The sequence below is a fragment of the Morus notabilis genome, unplaced genomic scaffold (genome assembly GCF_000414095.1).
Source record: "Morus notabilis unplaced genomic scaffold, ASM41409v2 Scaffold45, whole genome shotgun sequence".
Lineage (NCBI taxonomy): Eukaryota > Viridiplantae > Streptophyta > Magnoliopsida > Rosales > Moraceae > Morus > Morus notabilis.
The window spans coordinates 917057-943644 of NW_010366164.1; the positions used below are offsets into that span (position 1 = coordinate 917057).

General features: G+C 35.3%; 3 protein-coding genes across 6 annotated transcripts in view; 1 reads left to right on the forward strand and 2 right to left on the reverse strand.

Moving 5' to 3' along the window:
- Nucleotides 1–2425, reverse strand: part of LOC21410110 (CBS domain-containing protein CBSX1, chloroplastic) — a 3931-nt gene extending 1506 nt beyond the window's left edge. Inside the window, exons 1-5 of the mRNA XM_010109603.2 lie at nt 1880–2425; nt 1327–1414; nt 1150–1214; nt 479–527; nt 204–256 (exon numbers count right to left, since the gene is read on the reverse strand). Coding sequence (XP_010107905.2) covers nt 204–256; nt 479–527; nt 1150–1214; nt 1327–1414; nt 1880–2107 — 483 coding nt within the window. The 5' untranslated portion in view covers nt 2108–2425. The remainder of the gene's footprint in view (nt 1–203; nt 257–478; nt 528–1149; nt 1215–1326; nt 1415–1879) is intronic.
- Nucleotides 2426–11001: 8576 nt separating this feature from the next.
- Nucleotides 11002–15974, forward strand: LOC21410112 (polyadenylate-binding protein 8). Of its 2 annotated transcripts, none has more exons than XM_024173237.1 (9): nt 11002–11680; nt 13010–13128; nt 13277–13936; nt 14029–14106; nt 14189–14278; nt 14586–14723; nt 14870–15043; nt 15125–15328; nt 15440–15974. In XM_024173237.1, the coding sequence occupies exons 1-9, from the start codon at nt 11431–11433 to the stop codon at nt 15683–15685; spliced, it is 1959 nt and encodes a 652-aa protein (XP_024029005.1). In that variant the 5' UTR covers nt 11002–11430; the 3' UTR covers nt 15686–15974. The 2 variants fall into 2 exon arrangements, with proteins under 2 accessions (XP_024029005.1, XP_010107907.1); XM_010109605.2 differs by having other exon boundaries at nt 13280–13936.
- A 1929-nt stretch (nt 15975–17903) lies between these two features.
- LOC21410113 (probable E3 ubiquitin ligase SUD1) lies at nt 17904–25140 on the reverse strand. 3 transcript variants are annotated; one of them, XM_024173234.1, is made up of 10 exons: nt 24611–25140; nt 24175–24291; nt 22367–23059; nt 20756–21523; nt 20458–20669; nt 19982–20347; nt 19597–19754; nt 19353–19516; nt 19110–19256; nt 17904–18605 (listed from the first exon to the last, which is right to left on the reverse strand). In XM_024173234.1, the coding sequence occupies exons 1-10, from the start codon at nt 24836–24838 to the stop codon at nt 18099–18101; spliced, it is 3360 nt and encodes a 1119-aa protein (XP_024029002.1). In that variant the 5' UTR covers nt 24839–25140; the 3' UTR covers nt 17904–18098. The 3 variants fall into 3 exon arrangements, with proteins under 3 accessions (XP_024029002.1, XP_024029004.1, XP_024029003.1); XM_024173236.1 differs by having other exon boundaries at nt 19597–19757; nt 24175–24594; nt 24914–25100; XM_024173235.1 differs by lacking the exon at nt 24611–25140 and having other exon boundaries at nt 24175–24566.
- Nucleotides 25141–26588: the final 1448 nt, after the last annotated feature.

Genomic DNA, 26588 nt, shown 5'->3' on the forward strand with positions numbered 1-26588 from the left:
GCGTTAAAGACATCATTTTCTCCAAAAACTCAATACATATAAAAATTATATTCTCAATGTTCAATATCATTTATTTTAGGTATTGCTCCCACTAATAAAAATTTCAGGCTCCGTCACTGAGTTACACAAAACGTAACACAGCAGTGTAGACTATCATAATCAAAACCACAAAACCAGAAATTCAAAAAGACCATTTCACATACTTTCCAAGAGCTGTCAACATTGGGGAACAAGCTCGTGTCACATTGACCGCCGCCTATTACATGAAAACAATTTCAGAGTCAGGCTCTGTTTGAGAATACCATACCCAGAAGAAGAAAAAATAAATAAAAATAATTAACAAATGAGACTAAAATTTCGATTAAACATCAGCAAATAGATGAAAATACACAGCAAAACAAACAATTGAACATAGCAGGAAAAAATAATTAATAAGCGAGAAAATTAACTAGTACTAGCTTCATGATTTGTCCATTACCTGATATGGAATCTAGTGCTAATAAGTCATAATCTGAAACAACGCCAACCTGCCACAGAAAGATAACTTCAACACAATGCCTTGTATCCATAATATAAATGATTATAAAAAAAGGTGAACAGATGATTTCTACTTTCTCCAGCCCAGTCAAAACGATCCTTAACCACACAATTTGCCAAAAATAGCCATTGCGAAAAAAATCTTGAGCTCGGGGCATTTTGAGAGCATTTTAGAAATAGTTTTGTTTTGAGTATGAAAATAATTTTTTTTTAGCAATGGTTCTGGGATCGTATCTTAAATTTTGTTTGGTTGTGTTTCTATATAGATTGATTTCGGTATTACAAAAAAAAAAATGAAATATGAAAATATGTGTTATGTAATATGACTTTAGAAAATGAAAACGGATAAGAGAAAATATTCCATTTTCTTAACAAACTATGAAAACAATTTTCTTTTCTATCTCTGTTTTTCAATGAAAAAGGTCCGAATAAATATTAATCCAGGACCATTTTACAAAAAACGCATCTCATCAAGAGTGTGAAAACGTTTCTAAAACAAAACCAAACTGCAGACAGGCAAGTTTCAGACTTTCGCCCACTCTGCTAAAAAGTTTATTTTCCTGCTTTATATATCATGTCATACTCGAAAATTCAAAACGAAATTATAATTACCAGTTTCCAGTCATCGTCAATCACAGGAAAACCAGTTATCCTCTTCTCCACAAGCGTCTCCAATGCTGTAACGACGAAAAAACAAAAAAGAATATAAAACTAACGTAAACCAATAACAAGATATTGAATATGTCACAAACCCAAGTCAAGTCGTCGAACATTACTCCAACTCCATACCTTCGTCAACAGTTGTCGTAGGTTTGACGACAAGTAAATTCTCCTTTCTCGTCATGAAATCACCAACCGTGTATGTCTTATTTCTCGACTGATTTAAAAATTAAAAAATTAAAATTAAAATCAACGTATCCGGATTAGAAAATGCAATAAAAAAAAATCATAATCCATAAAACGAAATACATATATTCAAATGATAAATGTCAAATTAACATGTAATTTCCTCTTTAAAATTTAATTTTAAAAAAAAAACAAAAGGGCTTATTTTATTATTGGAAAACAAAATGTGAAACATCTATGACTACTGTGCACCTTATTTAATTCAGATGGTGTCATAATAATTCCATAGAATCAGTATGCAATAATAAATTTATAATAGAATCTGAATAAAAAAAAAAAGAATCTGACAGTTTATAAACTTGACTAGCGATTGGGTTTTTTTTTTTTTTTTACCAACAACAAAAGGAGAAAAAAAAAGCTTTTAAATTATTTACCGGGAAAATAAGGGGTGACAAATAAAAAAAGGAGGGAAAAAAGTAAAGCAGCAGTGGCATACCGGAACAGAGTTGGCGACGTGAGCGCCGGAGGAAGCGGCGATCGGCGGCCGGAGAGAGCGAGAGAAGCGATCGGAGGCATCGAAACGGCGTCGTTGAAGTAGTTTGCGAGATTGATGAGCGGGGAAGAGAAGAAGAGAAGGCAATGGACGGTTGTGATGTTGCAGACGAGAAAGAAGTGAGATCGCACCAGAACTGCTATTAGCCATGTAGATCGAGGTCGAACCCATCACGTGCGTGCGCGATTAATTATAATATTATGCTAAGAATTTCTGCTTTACTTGCTTTTTTGGGTGGAGATCTCAGATATTGGAATATAGAAAATACGGTATGATAGTTTTGTTGGATTCGGGTGTGAATCGTTGAATAAGAAACAGAGAAGAGAGACTTTGAATGAATTGAGTATATATATAAATGAAGCTCGGAGAAGGAAGATTATTCGGAATCGAATTTGGTTGCTTCCGCAAGAAGAGGAAATCAAGAAACGTACTTCTTAGAAATAGAGAGAGAGAGAGTAGGACAATACTGTTTGGTGGGTTGGGTTGAGACTTTTTCGCCGCCAACACGCTGTTTTGCTGGTTGGAACTTTCTACTTTTTTATTTCTTTTTATTTTTATTTTCTGGGAAAGTCCTTATTCTATTTTTTTTTTTTTTTAAAGGAATCCTTATTCTATTCTACAAGCAACTAAAAAGGAAAAAAAAATTCATTTATACTCGAAAAAAAGGAAAATATCATTAACACACAAAAAAAAAAAAGTACAAAAATCTATTAGCAATTTTCTTATACGGAGACGTGTGGCATATTAGTAGTTTAAATTTTTTTAATCATTAAATTTATATATTTTTTAATTTTTATGTGATTTTATATAAATTTAATAGATAAAAAATTTAATCTACTTAAATGAACGTTAGTGTATCAAAAAATGTCTCTTTTTTATATAATAACTATTTTTTCTCCCAAAAAGACATTTTTCTTTTCTTTTTCTTTCAATGTTGTGAGTGAAATTTGATAAAATGTCTGGTTAAATTTTGAAATTTTATGTTTACCTTTATTTACACTACGTGAAATCTCTCAGTTAAAATGTGAAGTCTCTCACTTAATTTACATGTGAACCTTATGAAATGCTTTTTAGACGCCCTTGTCCCCCCAATTTATTTGCTTTGAGGCTTCAATATTTACAAGAATATTCACGCACGACGATTGTTTTGAAAGTAAAAAATCTTACAAACCCTTATAATAATACAAATAATTTAATGGTACACAATACAAAACACTCTATAAAATCGGTTCCATTAGTAAATTATGATAAAACAAAAGGAAAGTGACACAATATGAGACCTGATATCGGGAAAATTTTTCGGCATATCAATTTAAACACGCATAAGGCTATTTTTTAAATCACAACAACTATGTAAGCTTTCAATCCATACGAGACCCAATATCGAAAAAAATTTCATTCACAAATGCGACATGACAATTTTATATAGAAATCTATAAAATTTTATTCAATTAAAAAGTCTTACAGACACTAATAATAGTGCAGATGACCCTATGATAGACAATACAAAACACTCGATAAAATCGGTTCCATCAGTAAATTCTGATGAAGTACAAGGAAGGTGACGCAATACAAGACCCGATATTAGGAAAATTTCTCGACCCATCAATTTGAGCACGCATAAGGCTTTTTATGAAATCACAGCTATAGAAGCATTCAATCCATACGAGACCCGATATCGAAAAAATTTCATTCACGCATGCGACACGACGATTTTATATAGAAATCTATAAAATTTCATTCAACTAAAAAGTCTTACAGACACTAATAATAATGCAGATGACCCTATGATACACAATACAAAACACTCGATAAAATCGATTCCATCAATAAATTTTGATGAAGTACGAGGAAGGTGATGCAATACGAGACTCGATATCAAGGTAAAACCTCAACACATCAACTTGAGCACGCATAAGGCTTTTTTTGAAATCACAACTATGAAAGCTTTCAATCCATACGAGACCCGATATTTAAAAAATTTCATTCACGCATGCAACATGACGATTTTATATAGAAGTCTATAAAATTTCATTCAACTAAAAAGTCCTACAGACACTAATAATAATGCAGATGACCTTATTGTATATAATACAAAACACTCAATAAAATCGATTATAACAGTAAATTCTGATGAATTACAAAAAAGGTGACGCAATATGATACCTGATATCGAAAAAATTTCTCAACACATTAATTTGTGCACGCATAAAGCTTTTTTTTAAAACCACAATAATTATGGAAGCTTTCAATCCATAGGAGACCCAATATCGAAAAATTTTCATTCACGCATGTGTCATGACAATTTTAGATAGAAATCAATAAAGCAAGTTTGATGCTAATATAATCTAAACTTAGATTTTATTATAATCTAAGTGTAATGAAATAAATAGAATAGTACTATGAGTACTTAATTATTTATCAAATACTAGTTTTAAATAATGGGATAACGACTTTTCTTTTCTTTTTTATTTTATTTTATTTTTTAGCATAATGGATATATTCGAGTTAGTTTTTAATCTTAATTGGACATATATTATTTAACCTTTTTTAAATATTAACAAGTATACTACCACATTTCTCAAGGGAAAAAACATACTATCACATCAAATTGATAATCAAATTTCACAAATAAAGCAGTGGATATGGTATTATTTTTTATCAATATGTTAATATAAAAATGCAGTCAAACACGAACAGAATCATTTCAAAACCGTTGTTATTTTATTTTATTTTTTTTAATCATAATTGACGTAAAGTATGCTCGATGTTAATGTACGTTCGCTTTCAGAACTCATACACGTGTACTCCTCCAAGTGTTTTACTCAAGTTTACGGATAGAACTGATTGCCTATTACAGTTGTGATTTTCTGCAATTTTAAGGTCATATGGCTCAATATAAATGTTTGTATTTTTTTCATTTGAAATTATGTTATTCTTAAAAAAAAAAAATACATATTCGAAAAAAGAATAAAAAATTCATCATGCACTTCAGAGTCTCTTTTGGCAATTACTTGTTGGAAACTTTCGCTCTCTGTCTCTCTCTTTTCTTTTTTCTTTTCTTTTCATGGAGCTGTCGGCCGTGACGTCGACGACAATAGAAATTTCGCATACCAGAAATGTGTGTTGGGGGTTGTCGTATTAGGCCTCAATTTCGTTTTAGTCAGCCTTCAAATGTTTGGGCTTGGCCTGGCTCTGTTTAGAAGACGTTTGGTTCATGGATTAGAATTATTTTTAATTTACGTATATTTTTTATGAGAAAAAATATTATAACGAACTATGAACTATGATTCGAATCAGGGTACGAATCCCCCAACCAAACAACCCCTTAATGTTCAAACCTTCACACCAGCCAAATTCCCGTTCCGTTGCTTTCTCAGCAGGATCCAGGATACAACGGGAGACATTTATCATCGTTATTATTATTATTATTATTATTATTATTATTATTATTATTATTATTAATAGTCATTTATAATGTTTGCAGATTTTTTTCCATAAATAGTTAAAAAAAGAAACATATTACTTTGGTACGTGTTTACATATTCGATAAACTAGATTTAATATGATGTTGTGAATTTTAGTTATTTGAAATTAAAATATATATATATGCATAAACATTTACAAATAAGTATTTAATGATTACGTTTCTATCAGTGGTTTATCATTAATGTTCACCCACAAGCGTACAACATTAAGTTTTGATAGTAAAGAGTGAGTTAGTATCGTCTCCATAGAGATTGAGTATTAAATTGCCGCTAAATACTATGATTATCATAATTCAACTTTATCTAGACAACCGAACTCAATGAAATAAAAATAGAACTAGAACAAATATAAATACAAGAACAAAATAAAATATGAAAACTTTTATGCACAAATGTACTAAGGACTTGACTTCACCTTATCATTCATATATTTATCCTATCAAACCATTGCTAGCCAATTCCACTCGATTCATTAATCAAATGACCTAATCTAACCTCGTTACCTCTCCCGAGTGTCAAACGAAGTCATATGCATGAGTACCCAAATCAATATTCCTATCTAACCCGTTTACTCATACACTCATTAAGTTTAGCCCTTAAATTGGAAATCAAACACCGATCACTTCTCGGCCTCACAACAATAGAAATCCTAGTTGATAATCTAAGACTTGATCAACTCTCAATCTCACAATTTCCTAAACTTTCAACGAGATTATCTAAGTGTCGATCTCATCTTGGACTGACAACAACCTAGACTATGTTTCCTAATTATAGACTGTGAAATCAATCTCTCTCGAGCATCAAAAATCACAATCTAAAATTATCTAACTCATTGGCCACATAAATTAGAAACATTAAGCATAGAGGAACATAAATAAATTAAGATGAAATTTAACTAAAAATTGACAAGTTAATCAAAACATGATTCAAATAAAGCTACATCAAGCCTTAGAATAATAATATAGCTCAACATAGAGGAATCCATAGCCAGAATTACAAATTCAAGAACAAAAAAACAAAAAACAAAAAAAAAACTACAAAGATAAGGAAAAAGGGAGAAGGAAGAGAAAACTCTTGTAGAGATGAGCTTCAACCTTTCAACTCTTCAAGAATCTCTCCCAAGCATTTTTCAAGAATCTCCAACTCCAAGTTCTTCTCTCTAGAAATTTATGTGCCTCTCATCCTCTCCATGTTAGAAACTAGGGTTGCTTTTGCTTAAGTATCCTGAAATATAGAGAAAAGCTTAGCCAAACGCATCCAAAAATCCAAAATTAGCCATACATATTGATCAATAGTTGAAAAATTGCCCAAAATTTGTCAACAACATGCAGGAGGGTATGGCCGCACGCCTGCGTGTCCAATGTGGTGCGGGCACGCGGGGTGTGGTGCGGGAGCGCACCTCAGGTGGCGCACCTACATGGGTGGTTCTGCCCAGGAAGGTCCTTGTGCTGCCTTAAGTGCTTTTTGCTTAATTTTTGACTCCAAAATGCCACTAAGTCCAATTTTATTATTTTTCTTACAAAATAACACCAAAAACACATTAAACTAATAAAAATGCTTAAAGAGTTACAAATATTTGAACTCAAAAATATTTAATTTGTCGATAGATAACCTCCTCATAACATACACATTTACAAACATGTATTGAATATTATGTTTCTATTAGTGGTTTATCATTAATGTATAAATTGCTGACGTGACATGATAAGAATCTAATTTAATTAATTGTTATTTAATTTTTTATCAACTACTTAATTTATTACAACTATCAAATTAATGTCACATAATTAAAAAAATCATACCAACGAATAAATACTAAATTAACAATTAAAGTCACACCCATGTACTAAAGAAAGTATTAGTCAAATTTATGTGCTTTTAAAAATACACAATATAATTTTCAAATAATATTAGAGACATTCTTCCAAAGAAAAACGTTAAGCATTTAGTGCCTCGTATCCTTTAGTAGTTTGATTTATATATTTTTTTAACGGTTCAAGTTTATTTGGGTCGTTGTTAGTCCCGAGACATTCTCAGACATGTTAGGGGATGTTTGTTTCCTATATTCGTCTCTGATTCTGAATCATGATTCATGATTCTCTATAGTATTTTATCTCACAAAAATACACGTAAAATGAGAATAATTTTAAATTATGATTCTGAATACATAAACTAAACGGCATCTACGCTGAAGCATGTGAGTTCTCTGGTGGTGTTGTGTTGGCCCTTCATCGGTGATGTGGCGTGTTTTCCAACTATTCCCGTTTTCTATCATTTTCTTCGGTTAGCGTTGAGGGGTCTCATTTTCCGGCCCGTAGATTTGATAATTTTTTAATTATAATAATGGTAGTTTTTATCCTAATTAGTATGATGTGTTTATCTTGTTTGTTTTTTGTCCCCCGAATCTATTTATTTGCCTTTTGTGTGGTATTGGTGTAATGGCTCTAGACATTGATATTGGAGGATTTGATAAAAAGTCACGTGTGTGCCTAATTGTTAGTGTATTTTTTTGAGTGTATCTTGTCTGTTGAGTTCAATACATATTTTTTTCCTCTTGAGTATTTTATTCAAGTTTATTTGTGAAAATCGGTTATTTACTAGTGTCGTGTTTGCTGCCATCGAAAGTTGTGTACAAATTAATAATACAACGTCATTATTGTCACTATATTAGTGATGATTTAACTTTAACATGTCAAGAAGAATGAAAATATTTCATTACTATACTTCGAAATAATATATCTCACTACTAAATTAAATGGTATGGACTTCTTTTTTTTTAGGGAAATAAATGGTATGGACTTTAATTAGAGATGATCAGAGAAAAAGGAGGATTTGAATATGGTTGTTATCTTATTTTCGCCGACTGAATGAGACCGTGATATAGAGGCTTTCATTTTTGTTGATTTTTTATCTTTTCCTTCAAGAAGAATAGGGAACCTCTTATTATATAATTATTGTAATAATACCTCGAGTATTAATATGATGAATGTCCGTTTGGCTATAAATGAGATTAGCAAAAATAAAAATGAGTAACTGAACTTTAAACGGTTTTTAGGAGCATTCAATTAACAACATGCACAGAGAAAAAACACCAAAAAATTAGAAGGAAAAATAAAGAGTTTTTTTGCTCTATTAGTCGCCAACCTTTACCCTGTTCTGCACATTGATCCTAACTCTCATATTTTTCTTGGCATTTATCTCTAACCTTATAAAAGTATTAAGCAGTCACTTGCCCAACATATGAACATCTAATTGACAATACTAAATTAGTGTGTCAATATCATTTTTTAAAATTTGAATATGAAAATTATTAATGTTAATTTTTGGCTAAATTTAACGTATGTTATATACTTGATAAAAAATATAATACCAAATAGAATATATATCAAATTTTAACATTTGATTACTTATCTTCAGTTTTTTTTTTCTTGAAAAAGAGAGAAGTATGTACTTTTTCATTATTATTTTCAAAATCATTTTAAAATTAAAAACTAACTTTTATGAATTACGAGACTCAATAAGTAAGATAAAAGTAGGATATAGCATTATGTGTTAGAGCACAAAAAAAAAATTAAATATGTCATTTTAAACTTTTTGATGTCAAATATAGCATTGTCACTGATGTTGACATTTGCCTTGAACATAGTCTTTTATGAAAATATTTGATAGAAAAGCCTATCTAGCCATTTTTAATTCTATTTCATCTCGTAAGTTCTTTCTCTTTATGAATTTGAACACGTCTTAAGGACTCGTTTGGTTTACGTGTTGAAATTCATGGTTTTTATTTTATTATAGTATCTTTTCTTATAAAAAATTGAATAAAAGAAGTTCTTGTTAATGGATTTTTCTTACAAAATTTGAATTCAGAATCAAAATCACTAACTTGAACTCATGAACTAAATGGGTTTAATTATTTCTTGAGTCTCCACAAAATACTGTATATAAATTAAAGTTGCAAGCTGGTCAAAGGCCAATTATTTCTCTAAATATACAATAGCCATGGAGAAATATTGGGTCACGCCAGGCACAACATAAACCCACTCTAATCACGTGTTCGTTAGATACGGCACCCACTCACATTAATATTATTATTATTATTATTATTATTATTATTTTGATACAACACGGATATGGTACACACACACTATTGGTGACTAAGGTTTTGGTTAACTCATAATCCTAGGCCCCGTTCACTTTGCTGATTCGAGTTTAGAATTTAAGTTTTTCCACAGTAAAAAGCTTTCACAAACAATCACATCTAACTTTTTTACTACAGTAAAAAGTTCTCACATAAAATCACATCTCAACTCAAATTCTAAACTCGAATCAGCGAAGTGAACGAGGCCCTAGTAAACCACAAATATCCAAATTAGCTCCTAGTTGAGTTAACATTCCTAAACTTTTTTAGAGTTGAAAGAAAATGTTTATAAATAGAACACTAAGGCATATGGTCATGTAAACACACCTAGTGCAATTACTAGAAAGGCAAACTTCGCATTCCCTTACAGCTTCTTTGATGGGAGGAAAAAGTAAAAGGAGAGATAAGGATGAGACTATTAGTGTAAGGATTTTAGGTCTTACAGTTTTGTTTGGTACAAGGAAAAAGATGACACATGAATCACACAAGGAGTCAAAACATTTAGAAAAAAATATACATATCCCGATTTTAATCTCTCACATTGTGTAGATATTAGATTAGAAATTTAGAAAAGAGAATCCAAAAAAAAAAAAAAGAAAAAAAACACACAATAAGAGAAAGGTCTTTTCTTCGTCTATATTTCGACTCATCTAGCTTATGCACTTCTTTTTTTCTCTTACCAACACACTCTCTAGTGTCTTGTTTTCCTTAGTACTTTGGCGTTTGTAGTTTGACATAAAAGGATATTGGAAGATTAATTTCTTGAAGCACGAGTAAATATTCAAGACGTTGCTCTCATATATTTACTGAAGTTTAAGCCGAGTTAAACAAACCAATATGAAAGCGGACTCTTGGCCTCGTTTCAAAGCTTTGGGTCGGGCCTGATGTTTAGGCTCAAAATGAATTCAAATTGGGCTGGACCCAATTATCATTTTTAAGTGGGTTGGGCTAGTCATATTATCACGAGGGCCAGCCCAGCCTAGCTTGCTTTCACCATATGTGTCATTAGGTCATGCCAAGCAACCCAAACTTACACATACTTGGGAAAAAAAAAAGAAAAAAAAAAAATTATTGTGATGGAATACTTGCTCATTGAAAATTTATTACCAAAAAAATTAGTATTAATTATAAATTATTTGTATAGGGCACCTCAAAAATTCCCTAAAATCCACAAAAAAAAAAAAAAACTAAATTCCGTTTTACACAAATTTGTACAAATTTTCCAACAATTATACAAATTAGTAAAAAAATGACACCACCTTGGTGACGACAGTAAAACTGTGATGCACAGTAACAAGACTTTCAGGTGTAAGTACGGTGTCTGATGCCATGCGTCATCATATGGGCCCACGGAGATGAGATCCTACGGTGGAGATATCTCTCTTAGCTTATCCTAGGGTTTACCCAACCCTAACCTCTCCACTATTTAACTCCCTCATAGCTCAAATCTGGTTTTTAGTGCAGTTTCATCTGCCCTCCCAAAAAAACCAAAAAACATTTCCTTTTGTTTCTCTCTCCACTTTCTCTCTCCTCTCTCTATCCCTCCACGCGCCGCCGCCAATCCCGGCGGCTCTCTACCTCCCTCCGTCGGTTCCTCCGACCATTTATCCTTCCTCATCCTTCCCTCTCCTCCTCTATCAATATTATCCATAAAACTAAAACCAAAACCAAAAACAAAAAATTTCTCTTTTTTCTCTCTGCGGACTTTTATCGAATATTTGGTGTGCGTTATTCTATAGCTTCTTTGAGTTCTTCCTAGGGTTTATTGCAATAACAAGAGGAGAGGGAAGAAGGAAAAAAAAAAAATTGAAAAAAGTTTTGAAAAAGGAAAAAAATAAGCTTTTTTTTTTAGTTAGTTTTGTTTTGAGATGGCCCAAGTTCAGGTTCAGCCACAGAATGCGATTCCCGGAGGTAACGCTGGCGCGGCCAACGGTGGGGCTAATCAGTTCGTGACGACGTCGCTTTATGTGGGAGATCTCGACCAGAATGTGACAGATTCTCAGCTGTATGACCTGTTTAACCAGCTGGGTCAGGTGGTTTCGGTTAGGGTTTGCAGGGACTTGACCACCCGGAGATCGCTTGGCTATGGTTATGTCAATTATAGCAATCCCCAAGACGGTTAGTCATAAAAAAAAGTTTTTATTTTTTTCAGTTGGGTAATAATTTTTTCTTTTCCAATTCATGTGGTAGTGACAAAAGATGTTTCTTTTTTTTTTTTTGTGTAAGTTGTTGATTGTTGTGAATGATTTAGAAGATAGGTTTTGTGAGTGTAACTGAATGTGGCGTTTATGAAAGCTAAGTAATGTGTGCAAATTGAATGAACGGTGATAGTGAAATTTTACACTGCCATTTACTTCTGAGGACAGGATAATGTTGAACAGTTTTAATATGTATTTTGCTAGTGTGTTTTTCAATGATGTATATGTTATCTTCCCTTTTGCATTGGGCTCTCTCTAGAGGCTGATTATTTGATTTAGAGACATAGGTAATGAATGTTGAAGTGATTCAGGCATATAGGCTAAGAACCATTTTTTTGAGAGCCATTCTGGTTTATATAATAAGAAAGATTCTATTTTAACAGCCTTGTTGTCTTGGGCAATAAAGCTTATTTATTCCCCCTTAGGCTATGTTTGGTAAGAGGGAAAGAAAATAGGAAGGAAAGAATGGTATATAAACCCAGGTGATGAAAATAGAGAGGAAGGGGAGGACCTTTCTTTTATTGTGTTTGCTGTTTAGTGTGGAATCTCTCCATATTTGGAGAGATTATAATTGCGGTTGTTTGAAGCATTTTAATTCCCTCACCCAATCCATTTTCTCATATTTTCTCCCCTACCAAACAACCATGAGTTCCAAAATCCTTCCACTAATCCACTCAACCCTCTTTCTTCTTCCATTATTCTCTCCTACCAAAAAGCTCTTAAACTTGTAGGCTACTATAGTATTTTTTTATCTCGTTGCCCTGATATAAACAGCAAGAGGGGGGAAAATAGGAGAAGATTGAAATGGGCGGTGAGTGGTGTCGTGTAAATCTACAAGGTTCAAACAAATTAAAGTTTGGTAATATTCATCTACAAAGATTTATTATCATATGTATCTTTTGGTTAAAGATAATACGATGAGGTTATGTCTGAAAAATAACAATCATTACTCCATCAGTCGAACTAGACCTTCAAAAAGTTGTCTGTAGTCTTTTGGAGAGCTCTCCTAATACCAATTTAGCTATATTTTTTTGTTTAGCCTTTCCTTTCAGAAGAAAGTAAAATAAAACACTAAAAGTCTTGTTGAAAGGTAAATTTATTTTACTACCAAACTGTTTCTGCCTATAGGTATATATTGACGTCTTTCGTGGAAAGAAAATATTTGTATCTTTTCCATCTTTTTTCATTTGTTAGAGTTCACCTTTTTCTTATCTAACCTCCCTAACAAATTTAATGAAATTAATGACAGCTGCTAGAGCTTTAGATATGCTGAACTTCACTCCTCTTAATGGGAAGCCAATTAGGATTATGTACTCTCATCGTGATCCTAGTATTCGCAAAAGTGGTGCAGGAAATATCTTCATTAAGGTATATCCATATCTATCCATTAATAATATGTTCTGGAGTAGCTTTCACTTCTAAAAACATGGGAGTCTCTCTGCTTACTCTTTTATTTATTTATTTAATATTTTTTTTTCTCTTGCTGAGACAAAGTTTTCTTTATTGTCAAACTTAGCAGAATTTGGACAAAGGCATCGACCATAAGGCCTTGCATGATACATTTTCTGCTTTTGGAAATATCCTTTCTTGTAAAGTAGCTACTGACCAATCTGGTCAGTCAAAAGGCTATGGATTTGTCCAGTTTGACACTGAGGAAGCTGCCCAAAAAGCTATAAAGGAATTGAATGGAATGCTTCTAAATGATAAGCAAGTTTTTGTGGGACCCTTCCTTCGCAAGCAGGAAAGAGAAAGTGCCATTGATAAGTCGAAGTTTAACAATGTTTTTGTAAAGAATCTCTCTGAATTAACAACTGAGGAAGACTTGGGTAGAACTTTTGGTGAATTTGGAGAACTTACTAGTGTAGCAGTGATGAGGGATGCTGATGGAAAATCAAGGTGCTTTGGATTTGTCAACTTTGAGAATGCAGATGATGCTGCTAGAGCTGTTGAATCTTTGAATGGGAAGAAATTTGATGACAAAGAATGGTATGTTGGAAAAGCCCAGAAGAAATCTGAAAGAGAAGTGGAATTAAAAACCCGTTTTGAACAGAGTATGAAAGAGGCAGCTGACAAATATCAAGGTGCAAATTTGTATATTAAAAATTTAGACGACAGTATCAGTGATGATAAGCTGAAGGAGTTATTCTACCAGTTTGGTACCATTACCTCTTGCAAGGTTTGTGGCATCTCTCCTTTTGATAGAAAAGTCTTCATCCTCTCAACTATTGACTAGGCCTCATGATTATTTTTGTCCTTGAGACGTGGCAGGTTATGCGAGACCCTAATGGAATAAGTAGAGGATCGGGATTTGTTGCATTCTCTACTCCTGAAGAGGCATCTCGAGCTGTAAGTTTAGTTATGTGTGCTCCATGTTATTACCAAGAAAATAGAAGTAGAAAACAATTAATTTTTTTCTTCTTGTTATTAGCTTGTGGAGATGAATGGAAAAATGATTGTTAGCAAACCTCTGTATGTTGCACTTGCACAACGCAAAGAAGATAGGAGAGCAAGGTTGCAGGTACATGTCTAATCCCCTCTTCCCTGAGAACATGCATGAATCAGTCTATAGAAACACAAACTTGCTCTTGCGTGTAGCAGCAAATAATCAATAAAATTCAATACTCTCTAATGAGTAGTTTTTGTAGGAAAGCCGTAACATAGCAAGACAGAATGCAGTGCAGTTTATAAGGATCTTTTCCCTTTAGTATTTTGCTTCACCTTTATGATTTGCTTTACTTTGAGGCAACTGTTGCTTTCTTGTTCTCGCTCTGATACTGGTTGTTTTTTTATTTTTCATTTTTGTGTAAATTGATTTTTTTTCCCAGGCTCAGTTTTCTCAGATGCGACCAGTTGCAATGGCACCATCAGTTGTTCCTCGTATGCCAGTGTACCCCCCTGGTGGTCCAGGACTTGGACAACAAATATTCTATGGTCAAGCTCCGCCTGCTATCATTCCTTCCCAGGTAACAGTTTGCTGGCTATATAACTTTATTTGTAATTATCCTTGATCTTATTGGTTTGGCTGCTATTCTTATGACTCATGTAAATATATATAATTACATTTCATTACTGCTGCTCTTACCTTGGATTTCTCCTATTCTGTAAATAGCCTGGATTTGGGTATCAGCAGCAACTTGTTCCTGGTATGAGGCCTGGTGGGGCCCCAATGCCAAATTTCTTTATGCCAATGGTTCAGCAAGGACAACAGGGGCAGCGTCCTGGTGGTCGACGTGGCGGATCTGTCCAGCAAAATCAGCAACCAGTTCCATTAATGCAGCAGCAGGTTGGTGGCATGTTCTCTTACTTTTTCCATATTCTTAAAATTTCCAGATTTGTCAGCTTAAAGGCTTGTCTTGAATAACAGATGCTTCCAAGGGGGCGAGTCTATCGTTACCCTCCAGGGCGTGCCCTGCCTGATGTTCCAATGCCTGGTGTTGCTGGTGGCATGTTCTCTGTTCCATTTGACATGGGCGGTATGCCGCTGCGCGATGCAGGGATGTCACAACCAATTCCAATTGGGGCCATGGCCACTGCCCTGGCAAATGCTACGCCAGAGCAGCAGAGAACTGTAAGCATTTGCTTTGCTTTTCATGCTTTAACCATCTTGAGCAACTTAAAAATGTGTTCAATACCTGCTAGTGCCAATCAACTGAATTCTTTTGTTTGTCTAAATCTGCAGATGTTGGGTGAGAATCTTTACCCGCTTGTGGAGCAGCTGGAGCCCGATAATGCTGCCAAGGTTACCGGCATGCTTCTTGAGATGGACCAAACTGAAGTTTTGCATCTGCTTGAGTCGCCAGAAGCTCTTAAAGCGAAGGTGGCTGAGGCCATGGAGGTTCTGAGGACTGTTGCACAGCAGCAGCAGGCTGGCAATGCAGCTGATCAGCTGGCCTCATTGTCACTTACCGACAACATCGTTTCCTGAGAATTTTATTTAACGGCGTATTGTACTCGTAAAAACGTAAAAACGATGAATTCTAGAACTACTCTAGTTGTGAGTTTGCTACAGAGCTTTAAAAATTGGTGCGGTAGGGTAGAGCGTTGTTTTGGTTTGTTTTCTGAGAGCTTTTCCTTTCTCTTGGAGATTGCGACTTTGTGCTTTGAGTTTGTCGTTGACATTTGTTGACGTATTTATTCCTAAGATTAAGATGTTTGAATTCGCAATGGTCTTTTGTTTTGAGAAATTTTGACGTTGGAACGCATCAATTAAGATACTTAACGCTTACAATTTCATTATACGCCTATACTATATACTAGAAAGATTTTAACATTTGCGACTTTAGAAATTGGTTAAATTAGCAACGTTCTTTTCGCTAAAATAAATGCTAAAATTTTATTTGCTGAATAAGGTTTATGGTTAACATTTGAAAGTGTAGTTAAGCTAAATTCGTTTGGATGATTATTAATCTCTCTATGCGTGTTCGTCTTTACAAATTCAAATTATATCGTTTTGTATTTACCTCTCAACACTTTTTGCACGTTCTTTAAAATATGTTCTAAATTCTAATATATAATGAATTGGAGATGGATCTTGGATATAACAGTGATACGTATGAGAATAACGTAACGATGTATATATGAGAGATTGAGTATGATGGTGGATGTCAAGGGGCGCTTCGATTAATAATCTAAAATATCCTAGACAGCAAAACTCATAGTAGCTTGTGAAGAGCAATATGTACGCATGCATGGGTTGTAATCAAAGACATAGTGAAGAGCAATGGATCCATTCACAAACTGTGACACTATCATGATTTATGCAAAGGAACCGGAAGAAGACTTCCATACAATTGCCTATAAAAGGACCTCTCCGCATATATATATATATATATATATCCTAAACATATTCATTTTTCATCATTGGGAAAACAAATAGATCCTTTACCTAGTATAAGTGTGTGTCTATATATATATATATATATATATGTACATATATATGGGAGGCGGGAATCGTATTTTTTTCGACAACCACCTGACATTATTTCTATGTATATTTGGACCTGTTATTTTCCCTTCTTAAAGTTTTGGTATGAACAATATCATATCTATATCGCTATTTTGCAGCCAGTAGACTAGTCCTCCAGTATTTACATGTCCCCGTATATAGTGGTCTCTCTCCGGGATTTACACATTTTCGTTTAGACTAGATCTCCTCCGGTATTTATACGTTACTGATAGATTGACCTCTCCCTAGTATTTTAAAATGTTCTGCTTAGATTGGTCTTCCTCCAGTGTACGTATATTCCTGTATAGACTAGTCCTAGTATTTATATTGCTAGCAATGCTGGCATTTCTATTCAGACCGGTCAGCTTCCAACACTTTCATTGATAGTACTACTTATATTTTTGTTCAAATTGGTCCATTATCCAATATTTACACCCTTATCATTTTTTTTATAATGCAATTCGAACTGGACCACTTCCAGTATTTGCCTCTTTACACATATCGGTCTTCTCCAGTTCACATTGCTTAGCGTTTACGCTTTTTGTCACCATTTCCATTGTCATTCAAACTAGTCCAATTCCAATAGTGTTTTACGCTTTTTGCCACTATTTCCATTGCTATTCAAACTAGTCAATTTCCAATATTTACTTTGTGTTTACATTTCCGCCATTTACTTTCATGTTATTACAAGCTATTCCAACTCCAGCATTTATATTTCTAAGCCAACGTCTATATTCATATTGCTGACATTACTCCATATTTTCACTCATTCCAGCATCGTACCGCTCGTCCACTGCATTCTTTTGGTACTGATTTACTACTTTAAAAAGTACGTTAAATGGCAAATTTATGAAAAAGGAGTTGAAATATAACAATTTTTTAAAAAAAAAGATTTTAACAAATCAAAGATTACATGTTAGGCTTAACAATCGTTAAAAAAAATATTTTAAGAGTGTCAAAGGTAATGTTTTGCTTATAACAATCAATGGTAATGTTTTGCTTATCGGGAGAGTGAACCTAATTCAACTGGATAGATGTTTGGCCTTCTGTCCCCTTTTTCACCAAGTGGCGTCAAGCCATGGACCTCAACAATGATGGTCAACGTGGAAATATCTCCAATCATGATGATCATGCGTTTGTGAACGTTTTTACATTGTTGAAAAGCAAATGTAACACAGTAGGACCCAGACATGCAAACTTTTGTGAATCTTGTTCCGCTTCAAATAATATTTTTTGACAGTACACAAGCTAGTAACTCTGAAGATTAGGAGACCCCTAATAACATCCCTCGTTAGGGCGTACACAACAGGGGCCATGTCAGTACCGTATACTTATCCAACAATTCACAAAAGCCTTACTAAGACAAAAACCTCCTAAACGCCTATCCTATAGGTTATGCATCTTGTCGGATGGCGCGTCTAAGCTGCATCCCAAGATCGGCTTGGTCATGCTGAACTACACCAGTACCCTGCAAATCTGAGCTTTGCATTGCAGGTGAAGTGCCATCATCATTTTGATTTTCGTCAATTTTGTTCTCCCCAAAGTTATGAAGCCTACGGCCGATTAGATAACGGTCATCACGGATGGAGTTGTGAAGGTTGGTAAACCAGACATGGAATCGCTTTGCACAGAAGCACAACAAGCTGAAGGACAGGCATCCCAACCAGGCAAACCGATAGACTGCAGAATTGACAACCAACGGGTACCCAAGCACTGGAAACACCCCCCTGGCGAGCACATATGGGACACACAGGGCAGTCAACAACTTCATAACAATTGGGAACACGATCTCACGTAGCACCCATAGACCTTGCAGCCTGGAAAAACCATCTTCTCTCACCCTTTCAAATTTTACTCGCCAACTTTCATCGACCAGTGGCATCATGTGATCCAACATAACCTGCATAAGCAAAAATGAGTACCAAGAAAATCACCAAACCCCAGTAGATATTTATCCAATCCCAGCTCCCCAATAATAAAACGGCAGTATTATGAGGCTTACTCTCAATATAAGATGAAATGCCAATAAAGTATGTGAAATAGATATTTCAAACAGAAAATAGTAACTATTTTTTCAATAAGTCTACTAACTAAACATTTAAAGATACAGAGTAATTCCAACAATAGTTTGAAAATCTGTATAATTATGGAAGCTTTTAAGGATTCATAAGCGTTTTCTAAACATGTGACAAGAAAGAAAGCTAACTAGGCCTCGTTCAGTTCGCGAATTCGAGTTTTCAATTCGAGCTGATATATGATTTTATATGAAAGCTTTTCACTGTAGCAGAAAAAGTTAGATGTGACTTTTTGTGAGAACTTTTAACTGTCGCAAAATTGAAATTAAAAACTCAAATTAGTGAAATGAACGAGGTCTAGAGGTAGTTCACATAACAAGATAACTCACCAATCTAGTCCAGATCTTGAGAAAAATGAGGCCCAATGCCCAGTCCTGGTACAAGAGGAAAACGGGGCTCTCATCCACATGCACTCGCATTGGTACGATCACCAAAAGCTCAAAGAGCAACCCAATTAATACTGGAATGACAAGTATCTGGAAAAGGACAATTTGTCATGGTTAATCCATTATTTAAAAACCAATACTTGCAAAAATCAGATTTTATGAATATCAAACTGTGTTGATTCATACCCAAATTGATAAGAGAGCAGAGCTCTTAACAACAATGCCACACCACTTCCAGATCTGCCCCAATAGAACTGCAACTCTCTCTGTCCTAATATGCTCAACAGAATATCGGGCTCCAGCTATAGCAGTCCAAATTACATAGCTTCCAATGATGAAAGCATATAGATCTACGATAAAAACAAATAAATTAACAACCCAATGCCAACATATAAAGCAAAGTGCTCATAAAGCAAATTGAATAAGTTACCATTGCATTTAATCCCATGCGTTATTGGGAGAACAGGGATGGTGTTAAAAATTGTCCTTCCAAGCGAAACTGGCACGACTATCAAGGCAGAGTTGAAGATAAGCAAAGTCATCCAAGCCATCACCAGCAAGAGGACTATGCGGAGGACAAAGCTATACCTGCTATTAAAGATTGAAAAACAAAAAAACAGTGGGCAGATGTACCTAGAACTGAGAACAATTTCTGGTATTGTATATGTCATCAAAGGTGAGAAGTCCAGTAATGAAATCAGCTTCCCACAAATTCACGATAGAACTTGGTTTAAATTACAGAGCGTCTAGGATTCACTAAATGTAATATCTTAAATCAAGTTCACTTGTTTAAAATCATAGATCTGATCACTTACTCTGAATCAGATTGTTCATCACCATCATAGTCCTCTGCAATATTAGAGTCCCCAGAGGCAAGCAAGGGTCCATTTGGATCATCAGCATCTGGGAGTGGTACCAGGAGCTGGTCCTGCGCACCTACTTGTACTACCTGTAGTCTGTCCTGCCTTCCAGGCTCAGCATTTCCTGCTTCCTGACCACCATTATCTTCAGGTCTGGGCAATAAGAAATCTGTTAAACTAAGTGCCCAGCCAACAGCCTTAAACCAATAGCGAAGGAAGGATTTAATTGATGTCCGTAATTTAAAATGCTCAATGGCAAACGGAATGCATATTTGGAAAAGCAGCATGTCAGCTGGAATTTCAGTAAATGGATCAGACACCCTGAGGACAAAAAAAAAAAAAAATGATGCGCGTTAAAAGCATAGAATATATGGACCTCAATTGTTTTCAGATTTCAGGCATTAAAACTAGAACATAAATCGCCATCTTACGATATATCAAGAGGAAAAATGGATGGTGCCATCCGCATGGCAAGTTTGACTGGTAAAAACACCAGCATCACAATTAAACTCCCATATACTGCAACAGATAACAAAACCCTGCGTGCATGTTTGTGTACAGGATCATCAATAAGATCACGGAATGGATTATAGTTGGGATCAGCAGGATCTCGAAGGAAATAAAGAACTCCATTACGCAAAACCTGCCGACACAAAGTCATGAGTTATAAAGCAGCAGGTGTTTCCTAGAAAAGATTTACAAATGCTAAGGTTGAAGAAAAAACAGTACCCCTCTCAGAAGACTGACAAATATGCTTATCTGTAGCATGTAAACAATGCCTACAACCCAATGCACCAATGAACTTGCCAAGGGGGAGGCTGAGAAGAATTGGACTCTTTGAGCCATCGATTTCCCAAACATCCTTATAGTACATACATCCAGCCACCATCCACACATCAATGGGAACACACCAAGTTCAATGACGAGAAGGAAAGCAACCTTAATCATAGTCATCAAATGCCTCATTGCTGCCAAGAACTGCCTGAAAAGAGATGGGATTGTTTCTGCGATAGAAGCAATACCATAGAATCTCCTGATAGTCAAAGGCTCACCCCTAGTATACCGAATCAAAGCGATGAAGGCGAGGTAGAAGAAAACTAACGAAAATATAAACATGTATCCGACTGCAAGAGTTGTGACATCAGAAAGCCGTGATGTTCCAATACTCGCTGACTTCAAAAGATCTGCTGAAAGCGATGAACTTATATTGTTTGAAACTTCATTAGATCCACTTGCAGTGACGTTCAACATTTCTGCAACCTGGCCAAGCACACCATTGTCTTCGCCTCCAGATGACAAATTAGTCACGGTAGTTAACGCATTCTTCAGTGAAATATTTGCCAAGGAGAGTGCTGATTCTGTAAGTGGCACTACTGTAGACAAAACTGGAGCACTAGCCGTGGAGAAAACCCAAGATATATGATACAGGATAATTCGACCAAATGAGAATGGCACAAAGATTACAACACCAAGAAATATCATATTGCTGGCCAGGACCTGTAGCAAATCAAAACCACTTGACATTTAAATGGAAAATAGGAAAAAAGAGCATTCAACTTATCTATAGTATTCTTTATTTTAAAAGAAAACATTGTTGCATCTAAGAGGAATACATGCAAAAGTAATTAGATCAACGGGTTGTGCACAATGGCAGAACTTGACCACATATAAACTCAAACATACATGATAAGCACTACCATAGAGATCTCCCCATATTAATAAATACATATGATTAGTACTACCCAAACAACCAAAATCTTGGCTTCCCAAACCCAAATGAATCCCAAAATCATTCCACAATTCAGTCATAAGCCCTTCATGAGCTACTAACCCCCTTATTTATACTAATTCCTACTAACTCTACCAGCCCTCTAACTAAACTAATCCCAAGTTCGAGTCCTAACACTTCGTCTGTTAAATGATGGCAATTGTGTCTTAGTATGAGGGAACCATTATACACAAATGATAGAGAAACGTGAAAACCCACCGAACGAGTGGCAATTATTTTGATTTGTATTCTCCAGTGAGAGGATAGAACCTCTCTCCCACACCTTTCCCTTAAACCCTATAACATCTAAGGGACAACTGTTCTTAAAACATGCTGGTTTAACATGTTACAATGACCTTGAGCGAGGCAATACAACGAGTTTTCATCATGGCATTATTCCAAAGTCTGATTATGCAAAGAAATAAAAAAGAAAAAGAAAAGAAAAGAGGACAAAATGATAATAAAGTAAAAATCTGTATGAAGAAATAATGGGTATAAAAAATCAGCTTAAAATTAAGAAATAAACAACAGGCTCAGCAAAGGAAAATAGGGAAATGTGGAATTGAACTTACTGTAAAAGCATTTTCAACCAAATGAAATACAGGGCCCTGCATGCCAACAAGCTCATCAAAGGGTACATCCTCTGCACCATCAGCATCATCTAAGCCATCAAACATCTGTTCGACATGAGCCTCAAGACGAGCTGCCTGTGCCTCCCACCGAGCAGCTACATTTTCAGCATTCCTTCTAATCATTTGACCTGCTCCAACAATTCCTTGAGCTCCACCAGCATCTTCTCCATTTGCATCGCCAGCTAAATTCCTATTAGCTTGTCCAGGAGGTCTTCTAGCAGCACGAGCACCATTTCTGTCCCCCTCTTCATCTCTGTCGGCATCCTGTCCCCCAAGTTCTCGTAAATGCCTAAAATAATCCCTCAGTGATGTGGCCCCAAGAAAAATAAACACAATGCTAGCAGAAAGTAGAAACCCATGCAGACAATCAGTAAGGATAACTGTAGTAGACAAGTGACTCAGGAATAATCTGTGCGCTTCACCAAAACTCCTCACAAAAGCCAACCGCCATATCCAAAACGTAATAAATGGAATGATGAGCAGCCAAACAGAAAGTACAAAACTTAGACGCAAAAAGAACTGCAGAACATGGCAAGCTTTCATGGCCATCCCAACTACAAACTCTTGAAAAGGAAGCCTTGATGGAGCATTCTCAGCATATACAGGAGAGAAGGAAAATGCATGTTTGCAAACCTGCGATATACATCAAATTAAATCGTGAATTTCAGTCCGTGACGTGGATCATCTTAAGTCTTAACACAAACAAGGCTGTAAGCATAGCAACCACAATTATATTAATGTCCTCACAAATAGAAGTACCTCACATCATCAGTCAACAAGTGTAATAAAATTTATGGTCAGAACAATGTCTCTAAGAAAAATATGTGCGTTGCTCAAAAGTCACTAACTCATTTAAATTGTTTCACAAGGGAAGTGATATATAGGACAGTCCAGCAATGAAAAAAAGGCCCTAAGGAGTTCTACATAATAACTCTCTTGAATATCATAGTTTTGTACAAATCTTAAAAGAAGAGAAAAAGAACTAATTTGAGTTGATAGTTAACCCTCAATTGTGAAAGGAAGGAAAGTAACAATCTTTTTCATCTGACTAAAACAAAACTTCCCACCATCAGAATAAACTCTCAAATAACTAATGATTTCATGTAAAATTCGCTTCTAGCACAAACCCCTCAAAAAAGTGACCGTAACAAATGAGATTAATATATACATCTTTTCATCACCTACAGTTTTAACTGATAACCTCACCACAATGAACAAGAACAAACTAGATAAAGAGAAACTAGGTTATGATTTATTAATTAGAAAAAATAATGGAAACCTAAAGTTGATAAGGTTCCTCTATTGGATTAAGCAACAGTCTAGAACTTGGAAAGTTCACAACCTATATCTATTCTCTCTTGTTCCACTATTTACCTGCAGTATGATTTCTCCACCACCAAAGAATTCAAAGCAATTTAAGTTTCTTTAACTTTCAAGAAATGATTCAACCAAGATAAAAGCAAATCCTTAAAATCCCCTCTTTCCCCAAACAGATTTTATGATTCTTTCCAGAATAATCAAAACAACATTACTGGCAATCAACAACAATCAAGTTCCAAAATTTAGAGCTCAAAACAGCTCTTCTCAACTCATTTCAACCCGAAGAAATGAAATTAATCCCGAAATTCAAAACATATCTCACGGCAATAGAACAAAAAAAAAAATCCATCAGACTGCAACAGAAGCCCTAAACAACATAATTCGAATTCCTACGAGGATCAGAGAGAGAAGGAGAGGGAAATTTGCACCTCGCACTGACGAGCGTTGCTGTGATTGAGCCATTGGAGGAGACAATCTTGGTGGACGTACTTGATGCTCCCACTACAGGCGCAAGGGTACCTAAGCGGGTGCTCGGCGTCCGCCGGGTTCCTGCAAATCCTGCACACGTCCTCCTCCTCCTCCTCCTCGTCGAACTTCGCCGATGCGAAAAACGGCGTAGACGACGAAGACGCCAACGCGTTCGACTCGTTCTCAGGCGAAGAAGAAGAAGAAGACGACGACGACGCAACCACCGCCCTTACGCTATCCGACGAAACGGCGTCGTCGTCAAGGCCGGGACCGTCGATTGGCGGCGCCACCGGGGCGATCTCCATGGCGAGTCGGGTTGATGAGTTGACTCGTGAGTTGGAGGCGATCCAAGCCGGGGCGGGTTCCGATCCTTGGGAAATGTGCGGCGTCCGCCGGGTTCCTGCAAATCCTGCACACGTCCTCCTCCTCCTCCTCCTCGTCGAACTTCGCCGATGCGAAAAACGGCGTAGACGACGAAGACGCCAACGCGTTCGACTCGTTCTCAGGCGAAGAAGAAGAAGAAGACGACGACGACGCAACCACCGCCCTTACGCTATCCGACGAAACGGCGTCGTCGTCAAGGCCGGGACCGTCGATTGGCGGCGCCACCGGTGCGATCTCCATGGCGAGTCGGGTTGATGAGTTGACTCGTGAGTTGGAGGCGATCCAAGCCGGGGCGGGTTCCGATCCTTGGGAAATGTGCAAGGGTTTTTTTCTTTTTCTTTTTCCTTTTCCTTTTTTTTGGGGGGGACTTTTCTTCGGCGTATACGAGGGGCAGTAGGAAAAGCAGCGGTGGAAGGAGGTGAGGAGGAGGAGGAGCTGGTGAACTTTGTGTTCCGATAATGCCCCTGATGATGGTTGAGTTCCCGCTGGGTTTTTTATGTAATTTTAGCGACTTAGCGTCGGTTGTTTGGCTTACGCGTAACGCCATTTTGGACGACGTGAACGTAGGATGTTGGTTTAATAGCATTTCTTTTAACTTCATTCGAACCCCAAAAAAAAATTTACCGCTTGAACTTTTATTTTTAATCGATAGATTTTCAACGGTTAGATTCATATTTATATTAAAAATTATAACGTGTCACATAGAATTATTCATATTATAGATCTAACTGTTAAAAAATTAATTTAATAATTAAAAATAATAATTCAACATGTAGAGTTTTTTTGAGATCTCACGGTAAAGGTAAAGAATACTTTCTTTTAACTTGGTATTCAAGTATACTTAAAGTCTGTTTAGTTCGTTGATTTGAGTTTTTAATTTGAGTTGATATGTGATTTTATGTGATAGTTTTTTATTGTAGTAAAAAAGTTAAATGTGACTGTTTCTGAGAGCTTTTTACTGTAGTAAAACTCAAATTCTAAACTCGAATTGACGAAATGAACGGGATCTTAATTGCATTGGTGTACTTTTTTTGACAATTTTAGGAGGCTTGTTCTTTTAAAGTAAAACTCAAAAAAAGTTCGAACTCAAGTTACAACTTTTTCAAGTTCATGTTCGTTTATAAAATTTGAGTTTAAACTTGAGTTTAACTTGAATTTAGAGCTAAAATATAAGTTCAAGTTTCCCCATCAACTCAAGTTCTTAAACTTAAACTCAAGTTAATGAACAACATTTTTTCTATTCTTAAAAACATCATAACTTTTTCGTTTTAATTCCGATTGAGATGATTTTTTTCTATGCGTTCACAACGAAGAGATGAATAAAACCCCACTCATATACTCTATTAAAATTTTTCATCACCATTGAGTTTTTATTAAAATACTATCTAAATACAAATTTAAGTTTTGACCCACTCAAATACAAACTCAAATAGATTCTTAATTCAAATCATAACTCTAATGTGCACGTCCAAACACAAACTCAAGTTATAACTTCAACTCAAATTATAACTCAAATTCAACTTAAGATCTACACTCAAGTCACCATAACTCAAAAATGCAACCAAACAAGCCCTAAATTTTCAATTTTTACAAGGCAACCTCTACGGTAGAACTTAAAAAGACTTCCACTGGTAAAGTCTATACTTTTGACCGATGGATTACTTTTTTAATAGTCAGATCTACAGAGGGAGCAGTTTTGTACATCGAGCTGTAAATTTTTAATACGGATATATGAATGTCTGACTGTTGAAAATTTAATCAAACTGTCAAAAATAAAGACTCTACTAATAGAAGTATTTGAGAAATTCTACCGTATAATTTGTCTTTTTACAAATAGGACTAAATTTAATAATTTATTGTACTCATGTCCAATAATTAACAAATTATGTCAATTAATTGACCAAAGTTATCCAAGAATCTTACACAAATACACTCCAAATTTTTTGTTGGTTGTCAAGTTGGATCATAGACTTTTAAATTTTGGTTTTTT